Source organism: Biomphalaria glabrata, chromosome 12, assembly GCF_947242115.1.
Source record: "Biomphalaria glabrata chromosome 12, xgBioGlab47.1, whole genome shotgun sequence".
Lineage (NCBI taxonomy): Eukaryota > Metazoa > Mollusca > Gastropoda > Planorbidae > Biomphalaria > Biomphalaria glabrata.
The window spans coordinates 17,503,095-17,521,616 of NC_074722.1; the positions used below are offsets into that span (position 1 = coordinate 17,503,095).

At 35.8% G+C, this 18,522-nt stretch overlaps 2 protein-coding genes across 3 annotated transcripts in view; both read left to right on the plus strand.

Moving 5' to 3' along the window:
- The window catches only part of LOC106070105 (kielin/chordin-like protein), a 69,875-nt gene extending 67,819 nt beyond the window's left edge, over window positions 1-2,056 (plus strand). For both annotated transcript variants that reach the window (XM_056006567.1, XM_056006568.1), the window contains one exon: window positions 1,327-2,056. In XM_056006567.1, coding sequence (XP_055862542.1) covers window positions 1,327-1,826 — 500 coding nt within the window. In that variant the 3' untranslated portion in view covers window positions 1,827-2,056. The remainder of the gene's footprint in view (window positions 1-1,326) is intronic.
- A 7,103-nt stretch (window positions 2,057-9,159) lies between these two features.
- On the plus strand, window positions 9,160-14,085 carry LOC106070107 (salivary glue protein Sgs-3-like). The gene is made up of 3 exons (XM_013229946.2): window positions 9,160-9,422; window positions 12,533-12,689; window positions 13,647-14,085. The coding sequence occupies exons 1-3, from the start codon at window positions 9,309-9,311 to the stop codon at window positions 13,940-13,942; spliced, it is 567 nt and encodes a 188-aa protein (XP_013085400.2). The 5' UTR covers window positions 9,160-9,308; the 3' UTR covers window positions 13,943-14,085.
- Window positions 14,086-18,522: the final 4,437 nt, after the last annotated feature.

Consider the following 18,522-nt stretch of genomic DNA (forward strand, 5'->3'; position numbering starts at 1 on the left):
AATTAACATTCAGATTTGTTTTTCTAAAGCATTTTTCATACATTCGTTTGCTAAAGCTGCGAAGCCGTGTTGAGATATATTCTAATAGTTTCATTCATTAGCGTACATCCAATTTAAAAGGTCACGCATGCGCACGCGCAGAATGAACTCTATCCAAGCCAATATTTAACTCTACATTATTCTAGATCTAGATCTATGTCTAACTCAAGATCTACTTTATACTTTAACACATGAACATAAAAAATTAAGTCTATTCATTTAAATTTTGTATCAAATATATGTAGGCCTACAAGCAAATGTTTTTATTTGAAAAAAATGGATTTAAGTCTATTAGCTATTTTAAGAGCTCCATTCATACCATTTTTACATTCCGCATTTGCTTTACTTATAACATTATTATTTCGTTTAGTTGTTTACAAAACACTCTCAGTGACTATATCGACAGTGATACGCAAATAAAGAATATGTCTAGTACTTAATATAATAGACTGTGAAAATGGTTTTACCCCATTTGTTAAAATGTTTCATTCCTTGATAGAGACAAAATGTTAGTGTTTTCTTTTTAATTTGTAGTTCCTCCTTGTTGAATTATCAAACACTCAAGTCTTGGCCGTGATCTAAGGAACTTTAATGACAAATTGGATTAAATTGGTCAAACGTTTTGATTTCTATACGTAACATACAATAATACATACATACTATTTATATTATGCTTTTTATATTAGATTTTTCACTCTACATACAAACACATACCCATTTTCTTGAGAACAAAAATGAAAATATCTATTTGGTTTTATTAATTAACTCTTACAAATGTCGAGTTACACACCAAATTGTTAGTGATAGAATGTGTTAGAAATATACTTTGTACACTCGCAGTTATTTCCTATTATAGGGAAAATGTACTTAAAAATTACTAGTCTATTTTGTGTTGTTAAAAATTTGTATTTAAGTTTTATATATAGACTGAGGCTTCTTTTTTTTTTGCCGGGAGGGGGGGAGGGAATACCTACAATTAAATACAAAAGTTTAATAAATAACTTGCGATTTTTCGTGAATTGAGGTATTTAGTCTGCGAATGTATCAAAACTGTTTCTTAGCAAACACATCAGAGGTAAAAGTACAAGAACGTGTGTACGAAATCTGATGTGAATCCGTCCGGCGGTTATATAGATCTCTTGAAAGATCAGTCAGTGGTAGTTCGGAATTTTATTAAAGAGGAACAAGTTTGATCCTAAAATAAGTATAAACTCAATTTAATGTCCTTGCACTATTCAGCATAGAGTGTCTAGTCTAAGGGGAGCTCATTATGCTTGTTTTTCACAGGTCCTAACTGTCGAGAAGGTGGTGTGATTATACCATTGAATACCATACTACCAGTGAACGGTTCAGCCGAATGTCAGTGTGTTCAGAACAATCCCTGGGAACCTCCTGTAGCTGTCTGTAGGAGCATCAGCACAACAACCACGCCTAAGCTTATCTTCATCACAAAAGGCACAACTCCCAAACCGTCACCCACAAAACCAACTGCAAAGACAACCAAAAAACCAACTACAAAGACAACCACTAAACCAACCACAAAGACAACCACTAAACCAACTACAAAGACAACCACTAAACCAACTACAAAGACAACCACTAAACCAACCACAAAGACAACCACTAAACCAACCACAAAGACAACCACTAAACCAACCACAAAGACAACCACTAAACCAACCACAAAGACAACCACACAAACCACAACAACGACAACCACACAAACCACCACAAAAACAACCACAAAACCCACGGCCAAACCTATCACGAAGAAACCTGTCGTATAATTGTTACTTTTAATCTTTTCCAATAACTTATAAAACAGTTTGTAATCCAGTTTTAAAAAAAAAAAATCGCACCATCTTTAAAAAATTGTGAAAAAAAAAACGAATCAACAATATTTTTTCTGATATTGTTATAGTACACTTTTAAATGAATATTCAATGTAGCAAATATTGATTGTAAATAGTTATCATTGAGAAACTATACAACTGTCAAATAAATGATACAATCTGTTCCACTGTGCTACTTGTTATTAAAGGAATGACTGGAGCTGGTCTGAAGATGAGCACAACTACATACAGCTAGATACGACTAGATACAATTAGATACAAAGTAACATTAAAAGTAACAATTTTTCCATTGTTTTAGTGCACCAAAGATTTATTTTGCATGCAACGTAAGGCAATGAATTTGAAAAACATAGAATGACATATTTCACACTCCTATATGCGAGTCGTAGACGCTGGCTGCAGATCTCGAGAAGAGGATCCTAACAATGGATCAAAGATGCCACAGAAAGATCCTACAGAGATTACAAAGACCACATCACAAATGAAGAGATAAGAAACAGGACAAATACAGCAATTGGACCCCACGATGACCTGCTGACCACTGTCAAAAAGCGTAATATCGAATTCTATGGCCACATCAAAAGGTCCTCAGAGGTCACAAAGACCTTTCTACAGGTAACAGCACCAGGAAAAAGAGGAATACAGAGAAAGCGATGGGAAGACAACATCGAAGAATGGACAGGCCTGTCAGTGAATGAAATTCTATTCAAGGCAAACGACAGAGAGAAATGGAGAAAGACGGTCAACAGTTCTTGTATGGTGCCCCAACGGTCCAACAGACTAGGTGAAGGTGATCATTAAATATAACTGTTTCAAGGTTACAAAGTTATGACGTAGATATGACAGACCACACAAAACTAATAGCGGCTATTCCCTTTCCGGGAATGATTATGATATGATTTATAAAAAAAAATGATAACCCCATTATCGAACTGTTGTATCGATTAAAACATGGAAGTAAGAATTAGAACAATAGCCTCGTTCTGACTACGCTGCCACGCTAGATTTCTAGGCTGTAAAATAGACCGGAAATCGATTTAACCTGCATTTAGGGCTTTAAATAAGCGAGATGACAGCTTGGGCATTTGTATGGTCGGAACGATGTCTCCCACACAGCAGTGTCCCCCTCTCCACGCAGCTAATGTGACCAAATTAACGGAATATCCTAAACAGTGTGGGATCTGTAGCGCAGTCTCTGCCAGACGGTAGCATATTGCGCCATAATCTGCCTAAGGGTCGCCAGCTATTTGAGACGCCATTGGAAGCATTTTATAGGTAATGATGGGCTTAAAACCATTTACCTTAGTTGGGCTCCTTCAGTCGTAGAACGACTTTGGTTCATCTCGCACACTTCCTCATGTGGCTGTGAAGCCCTATTTTGGCGTTAACAACCTTGTGTAGTTGGATCACAGCATATAGTGCTACAATTAATCAAAATTAGAAAGCATTTATAGTACCTATCTAAAATCGACAAATATACGAGTCAATGCCAATGATAACTTTATTTCAATTTGAACTATCATATACTCCTTCCTAAAATATGCACAAATTTTTAGAAGCCAACGAAAGACGAAAGGCCAATATTAGATTTAGGCCTTTTTGTCTTTGTCATTACACTTTAGCATGGCTCCGAGGCCTGGGTGCTCTATCGAAGGCATTTAAGGCTCCTCAAACGCTTCCATCCGTGGTGCCTCCGCATACGCTGGCAAGACTACATTACAAATAACTATGTTCTGCTGGAAGCCGGGGTGGACGGTATAGAAGCACTACTTAAACAACTGCGCTGGGTCGGACACTTATTCCGCATGGGAGACGATTGCATGCCAAAGGCGCTCTTTTTAGCGATCTTAAAGGAGAATGGCGTAACAGAGGAGTTACCGTAAGCGCTTTAAAGATGAACTCAGGCGCGATTTCGCCCTCGCTGGCATAGGGGAAAGTAGCTGGCAGTAGATGGTCTCTGAGAGGAGCTCTCACAAAGGCTGCGGGACAAACTTTTGAGACTCAAAGAAAACCATTATTGAAGACAGGCGCAGAAGATGGAAAGAAAACTTAAGTATTTCGGCAGCGGTTAAAGGCTTTGTCTGCATGAAATGCGGGAAAATATGAAGGTCACACGTGGGTCTGCATAGTCACTGCACTCATCCTTAATGTTCGGAATCGAAGACATTGCCATTATTTTGTCTTTCTGTCTGTCCGTCATATTTAGATTTCAAAATCTACAAAAGGAAATTGAAAAAAATTCAATTATTATGTAATATTTTGTAGCTTGGTGAAACCAAGACATGTGTCGTACCCCCGCCAACAAATGGAATGGATGTTAATGCACGTGTTATCTGTCGCTCAGGCTACTCATAATTTACTGACAATTTATTTTGTGTTTTAAAAAGGTAAGAATGCATATCGTGTGCACATAGATATAATTTTTCGAAACAAGATTTTATAACCAGTATTCGTTGTTATTTATAGAAAGCAGTTAGCAAAAGGAAAGGTTGAACCTTTACCAAAGGGAAGGAACTTTTTAACAAACCAAGAATGATATATCGGTTATTCCCCTACTCCTCTTTCCGAAGGGCACCATCAATTAGATACATTCAATCACATTTATTGTCTGAGGTTATGGTAACGTTTCCAAGTGTAATACCGTCATCCCCGGAGTGAGGACGGAAGTCGAGATTCAAGAGGGAGACCATGAAATGGCCGTTACAACCTCATTTGACGGGATGTTGATTGGGGCATGGTTCCTCCTTCTTGAAGCCCACTGAGGATTTCATTCTCTCTGGTCGCCTGTCCCTTTCCTTTTAATGGTGTTTTAATGAACATGATACGATACTGCCGATAAAGGATTGCATGCACAAGATGTCATCAGTTTAGTTCTTCTACATGTAGAATTCATACAATTTTCAACTTCGCCGTATTCCAACAGAAGGCATTGTCACTGGGTGCGAGTGATCGCAGTTAAACTTGTTTCTTTTACCTCTATTTGTATGGCTGTGGGTAGAGGTGTGGTTGTTAACGGTTAATAATTCATAGATTCAGATATTTGTGCTGCTTTTTATCCGCACTGCTAACCCATAGGTACCACCTCTGAGTTTGTTTGAAAACTCAAATTCTCTTTGTAATTTAACCCTCATATTCCACTGTTAACTAATCGTAGGCTACTGAGCCTTTGGCCATATCACAAGGTCTTCAGGGCTCGCAAAGACCTTTCTTTAGGGAACATTACCAGGAAGAAGAAGAAGAGGAAGACAGAGAAAGCGATGGGAAGACATCAAAGAATGGACAGGCCCGTCAGTGAATGTAACCATGGCAAAAGATAGAGAGAAGTGAAAAGAAACGGTCGACAGTTTTTGTGTGGTGCCCCAACGATTCAACGGACTAAGGGATAGGGGAAGGTGAAAAAGTGTCTGAGCCATCTAGGAAAATAGATCTACATCGACACCTCATAATTGCTGTATGTTAGACGATTGTGATGCAAATATTTCATGTGGCTAAAACACTTAGCGGCAAAATGTTAGGCGCCAAAACGACCACGGCACCAAAAGGGCAATGCCAAAACAGCTACGCCAAAGGACGACGCCTATATAGCTGCGCCAAACATTCAATGCCAAAATAGCTGCTCCAAAACGTTGTGAAGTAATTATGCAATGTGTATTAAGAATTGCAACTCTGTATTAATACAGTAGAAATACCTCACTTCATTCTTTTTCTAAGTCCAAAGTTGCTGTTTTTCTTTCAGATAAATTTATGATTTTCATTTTTAAATATCAAGTTATTCCAGCCCAAGTAAATCGATAACTCATCAACCATGTTCAAAATATTCAAGTGCTGTGGTAGAAGCACTTCAGTATCACTTCTCCCAACCCCTCCAAAAAGAGTCATTTTATTAGTTATAATACATCACGGAGATTTGATAAGAATGCACTTTATTTTTAATGTAGTGCTTCATAGAGCAGCAATGTCATCTAAAGCCTTCAGTAGTGCTTCAGAGAGCAGCGATGTTATCTAACGTCTTCAGTAGTTCTTCAGAGAGCAGCAATGTCACCTAAAGCCTTCAGTAGTACTTCAGAGAGCAGCGATGTCATCTAAAGCCTTCAGTAGTGCTTCAGAGAGCAGCAATGTCATCTAACGTCTTCAGTAGTTCTTCAGAGAGCAGCGATGTCATCTAAAGCCTTCAGTAGTGCTTCAGAGAGCAGCGATGTCATCTAAAGCCTTCAGTAGTGCTTCAGAGAACAGCGATGTCATCTAAAGCCTTCAGTAGTGCTTCAGAGAGCAGCAATGTCATCTAACGTCTTCAGTAGTGCTTCAGAGAGCAGCGATGTCATCTAAAGCCTTCAGTAGTTCTTAAGAGAGCAGCGATGTCATCTAAAGCCTTCAGTAGTGCTTCAGAGAGCAGCGATGTCATCTAAACTCTTCAGTAGTGCTTCATAGAGCAGCGATGTCATCTAACGTCTTCAGTAGTGCTTCATAGAGCAGCAATTTCATCTAACGTCTTTAGTAGTGCTTCAGAGAGCAGCGATGTCATCTAAACTCTTCAGTAGTGCTTCAAAGAGCAGCAATGTCATCTAACGTCTTCAGTAGTGCTTCAAAGAGCAGCAATGTCATCTAACGTCTTTAGTAGTGCTTCAGAGAGCAGCGATGTCATCTAAACTCTTCAGTAGTGCTTCATAGAGCAGCGATGTCATCTAAAGCCTTCAGTAGTGTTTCAGAGAGCAGCAATGTCATCTAACGTCTTCAGTAATGTTTTAGAGAGCAGCGATGTCATCTAAACTCTTCAGTAGTGCTTCAAAGAGCAGCGATGTCATCTAAAGCCTTCAGTAGTGCTTCATAGAGCAGCGATGTCATCTAAACTCTTCAGTAGTGCTTCAAAGAGCAGCAATGTCATCTAACGTCTTCAGTAATGTTTCAGAGAGCAGCGATGTCATCTAAACTCTTCAGTAGTGTTTCAGAGAGCAGCGATGTCATCTAACGTCTTCAGTAGTGCTTCAGAGAGCAGCGATGTCATCTAAACTCTTCAGTAGTGCTTCAAAGAGCAGCGATGTCATCTATCGTCTTCAGTAGTATTTCAGAGAGCAGCGATGTCATTTAAAGCCTTTAGTAGTGCTTCATAGAGCAGCAATGTCATCTAACGTCTTCAGTAGTGCTTCAGAGAGCAGCGATGTCATCTAAACTCTTCAGTAGTGCTTCAAAGAGCAGCGATGTCATCTAAACTCTTCAGTAGTGCTTCAAAGAGCAGCAATGTCATCTAACGTCTTCAGTAGTGTTTCAGAGAGCAGCGATGTCATTTAAAGCCTTCAGTAGTGCTTCAGAGAGCAGCGATGCCATCTAACGTCTTCAGTAGTGTTTCAGAGAGCAGCGATGTCATCTAACGTCTTCAGTAGTGCTTCATAGAGCAGGAATGTCATCTATCGTCTTCAGTAGTGTTTCAGAGAGCAGCGATGTCATCTAACGTCTTCAGTAGTGCTTCAGAGAGCAGCAATGTCATCTAAAGCCTTCAGTAGTGTTCCAGAGAGCAGCGATGTCATCTAACGTCTTCAGTAGTGCTTCAGAGAGCAGCAATGTCACCTAAAGCCTTCAGTAGTGTTTCAGAGAGCAGCGATGTCATCTAAACTCTTCAGTAGTGTTTCAGAGAGCAGCGATGTCATCTAACGTCTTCAGTAGTGCTTCAGAGACCAGCAATGTCATCTAACGTCTTCATTAGTGCTTCAGAGAGCAGCAATGTCATCTATCGTCTTCAGTAGTGTTTCAGAGAGCAGCAATGTCATCTTAAGTCTTCATTAGTGCTTCAGAGAGCAGCGATGTCATCTAAAGCCTTCAGTAGTGCTTCAGAGAGCAGCAATGTCATCTAACGTCTTCAGTAGTGCTTCAGAGAGCAGCAATGTCATCTAACGTCTTCAGTAGTGCTTCAGATAGCAGCAATGTCATTTAATGCAAAACTTGACAAGAAAAAAAACAACACTATTTTTATTCATATGTTTATGATAATAAATCTCTAAAGCTGTCACCGTGGAATGTGATTCCTTGATAAATGTCTACGACTCTACAAATCACATCCAATGTTTGCTTACGGGCTATGAGTTAAACTCAATTGGATGTTGATGGCAAACAAGATCAATCCGACATAAACTCGTGTCTGGTTGAGCTACATCACGTGACCAAAGTTAACATTAAGGGTTCAATTTTGTATTATTATTACAAAACGTATACTCTCACTCTGTCTGTCTGGTACAAATCTTGCACACGTCATTACCCACTCCCCTTTCTCGGATCTAGTTGAAACTTTACACAATTATTCATTGTCGATGACACCACAGGAATCAATCTTAAAATGAGCCTAGTAGTCGTTAAATTTTTTTTTTTTTTTTTTTTTTAAGATAGAAAATGTAGAACGCTAAGAGGAGATAAGCCTTGTGTAGAGAATCAGGTCGCAAGCTAATAATTTTTAACTATATTTTTTTAAAACCCATAAAACATTCCTTTTTTTATCAGTACTTGAATAGCTCAGTGGCTAACACGTAGACCTTTGGTCATGAAGGATCGACCTCGAGTTATTCAGAATTGAGCAACTTTTTAAAAATAGCAACTCGTACTCTACATCTAGTAGACATGCATACTTAGACTGTAGATTCATTTCGTTGAATCAGATTAATTAAAAAAGAAAGAATGTGTCCTTTGCTTAATTAAACGGAGATCTACTTGCCATTTATCTTAATACGGTTTTCTATTCTTTTGAAAAATTATTACCATTAATTTCAACCTAAAACTAGGAAAAACAGATATATTTCTATGCCCCATCCGAAACTAAGAAATACAGACATATTTATTTGCCCCTCCCCCTGTGACATAGGTATTGCGAAGTGAAGCGTTTTGTGTGTTGACTTCTTTAAAGAAACTTGTAGACAGTTTTTAAAAGACTGTTTGGACATTCTCACTATGCATTTCCATGTCGATGTTGTATTTAGTTAGTTACTGGTGTCTTGACTTCGCCCCGCCACTGGACACAGCTGTTAACTTGCCAGAGAGTAAAGCTCACAACAATATCAACATAATAGTCAGTTGTGAAGATGATTGACTTCCATTTTAAGTGTCAAGTATATCTTTAATCTCCTGTATACTGGTAACAATCAGGACATTTAATTGATTGTCAAGTACGTTGTTAATCTCCTGTATACTTGTAACAACCTGGGCATCGAATTGATTGAATTATCTGCGATGTTACACAGTTCAGTCTGTGCGGTGATCCAATAATCCTGCTTGTTTACTATCGTTCCATATTTGTTAATACAATATTTGACTTAAGGCTTGTTGCTAGCTCTATAGATTACAGTTTCAGCTCATTTGATTTATAAAAAGAGACAGCAGGAGAAGATACTCTATTATAAGTTAATCATCAATTTAACAACAAATTTTGAAGTAACAATGACTTGTGCATTAAGAATCGCTTTGCTGTGGTCATGTCTTCAAGCTACAGTCTTCGCTATGACCATTGTCTCCACTTTACCAGAGACGACAACTCCATATGATGGTTGTTCGGTATGATCATTTTTTTTAACTGCACTGAACCATATGTATTTTTAATGACAACTTATACTTTTTGGCTAATTCGTTGATTCGCCTTGATATTAAAACATAGTAAAGATAAAAATAGCTTTTTTTTGTTTGTTTTTAAGTATTTTTCTTGTAATAATTAGGAATGTATTTACTTTTAACCCTGGTTTCAAATCATTTGTCTAGTACACACTGGTTACTCTGTGAGATATCATTTGACGAACACACTCAATAATATTTTTAATGGTCTTTCTGTTCAAAGCACTCATTTTTATTTAATGTAAAAAAAAAAAAATTTGAAACAATATTAAATAATTTTAGATTTTTTTTTCACAATACCTCTATTCGACTCGTAGCTTCGTGGAAGGTGGGTGGGTGGATGCGATTCTCGAAAAAGGTTTGAACGATTTTCCTATAAATTTAACAGATGAGGAAATAATTACTAGCTCGTTTCCCACACGGGGAAAATTTTAGTTCCAACATTGGTTTTAAAAAGACTAATCACCTTCTTGAAAGGACTATCACGTTCTTGAAAGTATTATCGTGTTCGGAAATTTCCGAATGTAAGTCAATATTGATTCAAGAGTTTCATAAATGAATGTTAAGGAAATGTTTGCGCCTCGTCTTCTAAGTCTAGATCCAAATGTCTATCAGTGGACTATTCTAAAGTTAGATCCAAATGTCTATCAGTGGACTATTCTAAAGTTAGATCCAAATGTCTATCAGTGGACTATTCTAAAGTTAGATCCAAATGTCTATCAGTGGACTATTCTAAAGTTAGATCCAAATGTCTATCAGTGGACTATTCTAAAGTTAGATCCAAATGTCTATCAGTGGACTATTCTAAAGTTAGATCCAAATGTCTATCAGTGGACTATTCTAAAGTTAGATCCAAATGTCTATCAGTGGACTATTCTAAAGTTAGATCCAAATGTCTATCAGTGGACTATTCTAAAGTTAGATCCAAATGTCTATCAGTGGACTATTCTAAAGTTAGATCCAAATGTCTATCAGTGGACTATTCTAAAGTTAGATCCAAATGTCTATCAGTGGACTATTCTAAAGTTAGATCCAAATGTCTATCAGTGGACTATTCTAAAGTTAGATCCAAATGTCTATCAGTGGACTATTCTAAAGTTAGATCCAAATGTCTATCAGTGGACTATTCTAAAGTTAGATCCAAATGTCTATCAGTGGACTATTCTAAAGTTAGATCCAAATGTCTATCAGTGGACTATTCTAAAGTTAGATCCAAATGTCTATCAGTGGACTATTCTAAAGTTAGATCCAAATGTCTATCAGTGGACTATTCTAAAGTTAGATCCAAATGTCTATCAGTGGACTATTCTAAAGTTAGATCCAAATGTCTATCAGTGGACTATTCTAAAGTTAGATCCAAATGTCTATCAGTGGACTATTCTAAAGTTAGATCCAAATGTCTATCAGTGGACTATTCTAAAGTCTAGTAGATCGATACATTTGCTTAACCAGGATTTGGGGGAATGGGGCGGGGTAAAAAGTGTTCCCTTTTTGTTATAGCTAAAATTCATTAGTTATTATAAGAAAACCAGTCGCTCTATAAGTTGTATAAAGGAGATATTGTTTAAAGTTGTTGTTTTTTTTAAATGTTTTTCTTGTTTTATGCTTTAGAATTATAAAACTAGTCTGGTTTAACTAGGGAGTGTCTTCTTGTATATTTTTTCACCTACTTAAAACAATACCATTTCATGAAACTCATTTAGTGCTTAACATGTTTGAAAAAAAAGTGCTTCAATTTTCGCTAAATTAAATTTTAGCTCGAACTAAATGATTCTATAAAAGATTTTATTTTACAGGCCCATGTCATAAAGGAAATAGAATTCCAATTCCACTTATGGTTTCTCTCTTTATCAATTAGGTTAGGATGGGCCAAACATTAGGTCTCGTATCAAGGAAATAAAATTCAGTACATTTTATTAAGAAAAAATTATAAAGCCTTTCAAAAAAAAAACCTGGCCATTTAGATAATAATCCCACTTCCTTTCATCTATACCAATTAAAAACATTTAAATTATATGACTGCTACCCATGAAGGTATCTTTGTCCTCATCTGTAGACTCTTTCATTCGGAAGAAAAGTAGAAGAGACAATACTTTTTCTATCTATGAGGATGAGATTAGAAAAAGTATTGTCCTACTTCTGTCTTGACTCTCTATGAGGATGAGATTAGAAAAAGTATTGTCCTACTTCTGTCTTGACTCTCTATGAGAATGAGATTAGAAAAAGTATTGTCATATATTTTGTCTTGACTCTCTATGAGAATGAGATTAGAAAAAGTATTGTCCTACTTCTGTCTTGACTCTCTATGAGAATGAGATTAGAAAAAGTATTGTCCTACTTCTGTCTTGACTCTCTATGAGAATGAGATTAGAAAAAGTATTGTCCTACTTCTGTCTTGACTCTCTATGAGAATGAGATTAGAAAAAGTATTGTCCTACTTCTGTCTTGACTCTCTATGAGAATGAGATTAGAAAAAGTATTGTCCTACTTCTGTCTTGACTCTCTATGAGAATGAGATTAGAAAAAGTATTGTCCTACTTCTGTCTTGACTCTCTATGAGAATGAGATTAGAAAAAGTATTGTCCTACTTCTGTCTTGACTCTCTATGAGAATGAGATTAGAAAAAGTATTGTCCTACTTCTGTCTTGACTCTCTATGAGAATGAGATTAGAAAAAGTATTGTCCTACTTCTGTCTTGACTCTCTATGAGGATGAGATTAGAAAAAGTATTGTCCTACTTCTGTCTTGACTCTCTATGAGAATGAGATTAGAAAAAGTATTGTCCTACTTCTGTCTTGACTCTCTATGAGAATGAGATTAGAAAAAGTATTGTCATATTTTTGTTTTGACTCTCTCGGAGAATGAGATAGAAAAAGTATTGTCCTACTTCTTTTTTGACTCTCTATGAGAATGAGATTAGAAAAAGTATTGTCCCACTTCTGTCTTGACTCTCTATGAGAATGAGATTAGAAAAAGTATTGTCATATTTTTGTTTTGACTCTCTAGGAGGATGAGATCAGAAAAATTATTATCATGTTTTTGTCTTGACTCTTTAGGAAGAGAACAGACCTACACGTGTACCATGTGCTTACTGTCAGTGTGACACTTGGACAGGCAAACGTCAGTGGAGCTGTGTCTGGACAACTTGCATGCCACCACCTTGTGTGGACGCGTACGTGCCTGTAGGCGGATGTTGTTCAGTTTGTCCTAATGGTGAGTGGAACTAAACTGTCTCTGAAGAAAAATGTAATAAAACATTTACAGATGAGATTTGTAAACTGAAATTGTATCTAAAATTTATTACTATTACTTTAACTGAAACTAATGTATCTAATATTCGTCCAATGTTAGTCTAATATTTGTCTAATTTACCTTCGGTAAGTCTATTTTTTTTTGTAATGTTTGTTTACTTTATTTCATGTTTATCTCAATTTATAGTTTATTTCAATTATTTGTCCATTTTTTTTTACATTTTGTCTACTATTTCTGTAGTATTTGTATTATGTATCCAATTTAGGTCTAATTTATTTTGTCTAATTGTGACGATAGTTGTTAAAGTGCCAGATGACAACGATGTCTTGATGTTACAATGTGATTAAACAATGCGTTACTTTTGTCTTTGTATTAGATCGTGTCTCCTGTGGACGATTTATAAATTCTTAAACAGTATCTTGATGCCGGATAAAATCAAAACTGATATCTTCTTTTAAATAAATGCAAATAATACCAAGCTTTAATTCTGAAACTAGGAATCACTTTAATAATCTACACACTACATAAATGTTCAATACGACTGTATTTCAATTCTTATACTTTAGTTGTCGCTCTCCCTAAACTAAATATCCACGTTTTTTTTATTACTTCCCCTTATCCCCTTTCTAGCAACGTCCAAACTATTTTTAGAGCTTATGGAAAAACCGTCATCGTTTTAAATAGACTTGTCAACAACATACAACCATGACCTTGACATACAGAAATAAATCTAAAAATAAATTTAATGCAATAGCTTCTTTATGTTACGTGACAGTAAGTTTGTGTCAATTTTTTGTCTAACGTTTCTCTACTTTTTTTTTGTAATGAGCCTTAATTCTCTAATTTGTTTTCTTTTTTGTAAAACCTTAAATCCAACAAAATCCCATCATTCCTTGTTGACTGTTGTTTCTCTGCCAGGCTCAAATTGTAAATATGGAGATGTCGTCATTCAGTTAAATGAAACGAAACGTATTGGGGATCTGGAATGTCGCTGTGTCCAACAGTACATGTGGACCCCACCACAATCTAGCTGCAGGCCTATTACCACATTACCTCCAACAACCTCTACGACCACTACAGTAAGACCAACCAGTACCACATTGACCACAAAGCTGACCACCACAACAAGACCACTCACCACAAAAACTACGACAAGACTAACTACGACAAAGACTACAACTAAAACAACAACAAAGGCACCAGTGAAAGGTTAAACAAATATTGGGCTACTCTTTTTCATTTAAAATTAAAACACGTGTCGATCTCTTTAAATTTAACAAGATATTTTTAAAACTGTAATAAATATTTGAAAGAATTTGATTCTATCTTAAATAAACTGTAAGTCCATAATTCAAAAGTGTTTGCCTAATGTTTGACATTGTAGTCAGATTTATTATTGATAATGTAACAAAAGAAAATGTCTTGTTTTACTAATGTGTTTTAATCTACAGATTGGATTGTCATGTAAATGTTGTTTTACTTAAAGTAGGCATTCCAAATATATAGTCATTCGTGTCAATCAAAATCAAGGAAACTGTCAAACAATCAATTCTGAGTCTATTTCATTTTCTGAATCAGAGTAGAAGACAAATACATTGTTCTGGGAGAAATAAATGACACACTATCACGTTGAAAGATCCAAATGTCTCGAGAGTGTTCAGCTTTACGACATGACACTTTCTAGTTCAAAGATGTGTATGTATGTCTAGACATCTGAGAACACTGTTCATGTATTGGATTACATCAAAGAACTCACCAAGACTTTGTAAAAGAAAAAACCAAGACTTAGCTTTACAAAATGATTGGATTCATATCTACGTGTATCTTTTTTTTTAAGAGATCCCAAGATTTTGCGCATGTTTTTTTCTAAGTTTTATTTGATTTATGCATTTCTGACCCCCCACCTCCCAAAAAAACAACAACATACATACATACACAAGAAACTGGAGAGATAATGGATAAAAACGTCTGTTGCTTAAAATGAAAAAAAATGAACAACATTACAAGAGATTTTCTATTATCACACAAACTCAAAAGTGGCCCTATTTTACTAAAGATTGCTTCTACTACGGTCCAACTTGGCACCGACCACCCTCTTTCATTTCAAATTTACAAATGATTGAATTTTAGATTTGAGTCTAGTGCGACATACTATACAATAAGTTAACATATTCATAAGCCAGCATAATTATATAGATATTTGACTAATTTCGTTCACAGAGTGTGGTTTTTGCAAAAATAAAAAAAATTAACCCCCCCCTCACACCGGGGTCGTGGTGGAGTGGTAGCAAGAAACGTACCTGCCCCATACATCCCCAGCAATCGTTCAACAGACCAGAGGGGACGACAATAAAAATATAATAAAAAAATTAAATAATGATTGTGTAGTTACAATAAGTAAATAATTTGTCAGCACTCCCCCTGCAAGGGAGGGATAGTCGAGTAGGGCGGGTCAAGTTACCTCACCTCCCCCTTACCCAGATCTGCCAGTGTATAAGACTGTTTTTTCCTTTAATGATCCTTAAAGTAATTTTAAAAACCTAATTACATGGTTCTATGAGAAACCGGTAAAACAACAAAAGGAGCCTTGAGATAGTAGCGATACGGAATAGAATGCTACATTTATTTTATACATTTATCTGCTTGTTAATGTATCATGGCCTTCTTCAGAGGCGAAGCGACTATGTATCATCTCATGGGAATGAGATGAATGTCTGGCATGAGCAGGGTCGGAGCAATGTCGCCCCCATATCCGTTTCCCACCTCTCCTAGCAGCTGATGTGTCCATAGGAACGGCAAGTGTCGATACAGTTTGGTGTCAGCGGCGTTGCAGGCTCTGCCAGGGTGTAGCTCTGGGTGTTGCAAGCTACCAAAGGGTATCAGGGTTGACTCCCGAAGCCTTTCCCATGATTGGGTATAGCTGCAAGGCAGCAGAGGCTTGAATTCAGAATTTTCCTTCTCCTTTATGTATTTTAATCTCTAAAAAAAAAATATAATATTTGGACTAAAGAGCATCTGTTTTAAGTATATAATTGGCCATTGCATCCTAAATTACAACTAGAGAAGTTTTACATGTTGTTTTATCTAGATACATTTGAATAATAAATTAAAGTGTTCAGCTAACTCTCGTAACAATGAGAAAGGGAAGATATACTCTTGATTAAAAGTACACTAGGGAAGACTGTCTACCCTATCTAGCTGAACTACAGTTTAAGGATGTTTTACTTCTTTAAAAACTCAGAACAATTAAAACTTTCCAGTAGAGTTAGGATGACGAAATACAATCAACTCTGAAGATAGAATATAACCATTGTAAATAAAATCAACTATGAAGATAGAATATATCCATTGTAAATAAAATCAACTATGAAGATAGAATATAACCAGTGTAAATAAAATCAATTATGAAGATAGAATATATCCATTGTAAATAAAATCAACTATGAAGATAGAATATATCCATTGTAAATAAAATCAACTATGAAGATAGAATATATCCAGTGTAAATAAAATCAACTCTGAAGATAGAATATATCCAGTGTAAATAAAATCAACTATGAAGATAGAATATATCCATTGTAAATAAAATCAACTCTGAAGATAGAATATATCCATTGTAAATAAAATCAACTATGAAGATAGAATATATCCATTGTAAATAAAATCAACTATGAAGATAGAATATATCCATTGTAAATAAAATCAACTATGAAGATAGAATATATCCATTGTAAATAAAATCAACTATGAAGATAGAATATATCCATTGTAAATAAAATCAACTCTGAAGATAGAATATATCCATTGTAAATAAAATCAACTCTGAAGATAGAATATATCCATTGTAAATAAAATTCAACTCTGAAGATAGAATATATCCATTGTAAATAAAATCAACTCTGAAGATAGAATATATCCATTGTAAATAAAATCAACTCTGAAGATAGAATATATCCATTGTAAATAAAATCAACTATGAAGATAGAATATATCCATTGTAAATAAAATCAACTATGAAGATAGAATATATCCATTGTAAATAAAATCAACTATGAAGATAGAATATATCCATTGTAAATAAAATCAACTCTGAAGACAGAATATATCCATTGTAAATAAAATCAACTCTGAAGATAGAATATATCCATTGTAAATAAAATCAACTCTGAAGATAGAATATATCCATTGTAAATAAAATCAACTATGAAGATAGAATATATCCATTGTAAATAAAATCAACTATGAAGATAGAATATATCCAGTGTAAATACAATCAACTATGAAGATAGAAGATATCCATTGTAAATAAAATATGTGTGGCCTTGATGACAACTGGTGTGTGAGAATTTGAAATCAAAAAGAAAAAAACTTAAATAATATATTTTTTTCCCAAGCACAATGTTGAACTTCTTAATTCTAAATCTATAACATCGCAGAAAATCCTTAATATTTTCGTAAAGGTAATACTGTCATTAAATTAACAACTCTTATTATATGAGTCGGTACCGTTATTTTACGTTGCAACTTTAATTATCAAATTATTGTGATTATTTTTATTACATTTTGTCTTACGGTGTTGATGGCTAAGAGTGCAACTAGGTAGAGGCGTAGAGAGCAACATTCAGAACAAAAAATTAAATAAAAAAAGAAAGAAAGAAGTATTTTAATGAGTATTTTACAAATTAAGGTCATTAAAAAGGAAAAACAAATATATTCAATAATGAGTCATTCACATTTTTCCATTGTGACCTTAGGTGCAAATTTTTTTTTTGTACCAATGCTCAAATCCATTATGGAAGACTTATATATATAGCTCCTCCTTCGTGATTGAAGATGAGCACATTCCTTATTTCCTATGGACTCGAAGATGACTGTAAGGTCCAATCCTCGTTTTGAAAAACCGGCCGCATACTCAGCTTTTTGTTGGTTCGGCGCTCTTTCACCCTGGCCACTCTTCTTGCTTCAAATCTTGAGACTCCGAGACTTAAAGCTTCACGCCATGAGGAGCGATCGAGAGCTAGTGCTTCCCAGACGTGAATGTCAATATCGCATTCCTTAAAGGAGCTCTTGAGGGTGTCTTTATAGCGCTTGTATTGACTTCTCTAGGAGCACTTTCCTGCACACAACTCCCGAACAGAAGTCGTTTGGGAAGGCGATTGTCTGGAATGCGGACTACATGTCCCGCCCATCGAAGTTGGGACCTTTTCACTGTCGCATTGATACTGTTCATGTTGGACAGCTTTAAGATTTCTGTGTCTGGTATGTGGTCGGACCAACGCACCTTATGGATACTCCTTAGACAGCGTATGTGGAAGGAGTTTAACTTTTTGGTGTGGCGCGAATATAGGGTCCAGGACTATGATGCACATAAGAGTGACGGGAGAACTACAGCACTATCTGAGAAGCACCATATCAGCAAACGCCAACCTAGATGATGAGGTTGACTTCCGTGTTGCTCGTGCCATTGCTGCTTTTGGCAGACGTCAAGGACAAGTGTGGCAGACGTCAAGGACAAGTGTGGCAACGTCAAGGACAAGTGTGGCAACGTAAAGGACAAGTGTGGCAACGTAAAGGGCTCAGCATATCCACAAAACTGAAAGTATACAGTGCAGTGCATGAAAGACTTAAGCTATCAATGAAAAAGAATCTGATTTATTATAAAGACTTACATTCTTGTACGTCTATGAGTGTTCCCTAAAGTTTGAGAAACACTAGTCTATAAAAACAACCCTTTTAATTGGGATACTACTGGAAAGATATTTCAATCTTTAAACTGTTAGAATTTATTGTCTGT

What these genes read in the sequence shown, in the direction of transcription:
- LOC106070107 (XM_013229946.2), top strand. Translation starts at nt 9,309, where the DNA reads ATGACTTGTGCATTAAGAATCGCTTTGCTGTGGTCATGTCTTCAAGCT. An exon ending in CTCCATATGATGGTTGTTCG is followed by an intron (nt 9,423 to 12,532) that starts GTATGATCATTT and finishes TTGACTCTTTAG; the next exon opens with GAAGAGAACAGACCTACACG. An exon ending in TTGTTCAGTTTGTCCTAATG is followed by an intron (nt 12,690 to 13,646) that starts GTGAGTGGAACT and finishes TTTCTCTGCCAG; the next exon opens with GCTCAAATTGTAAATATGGA.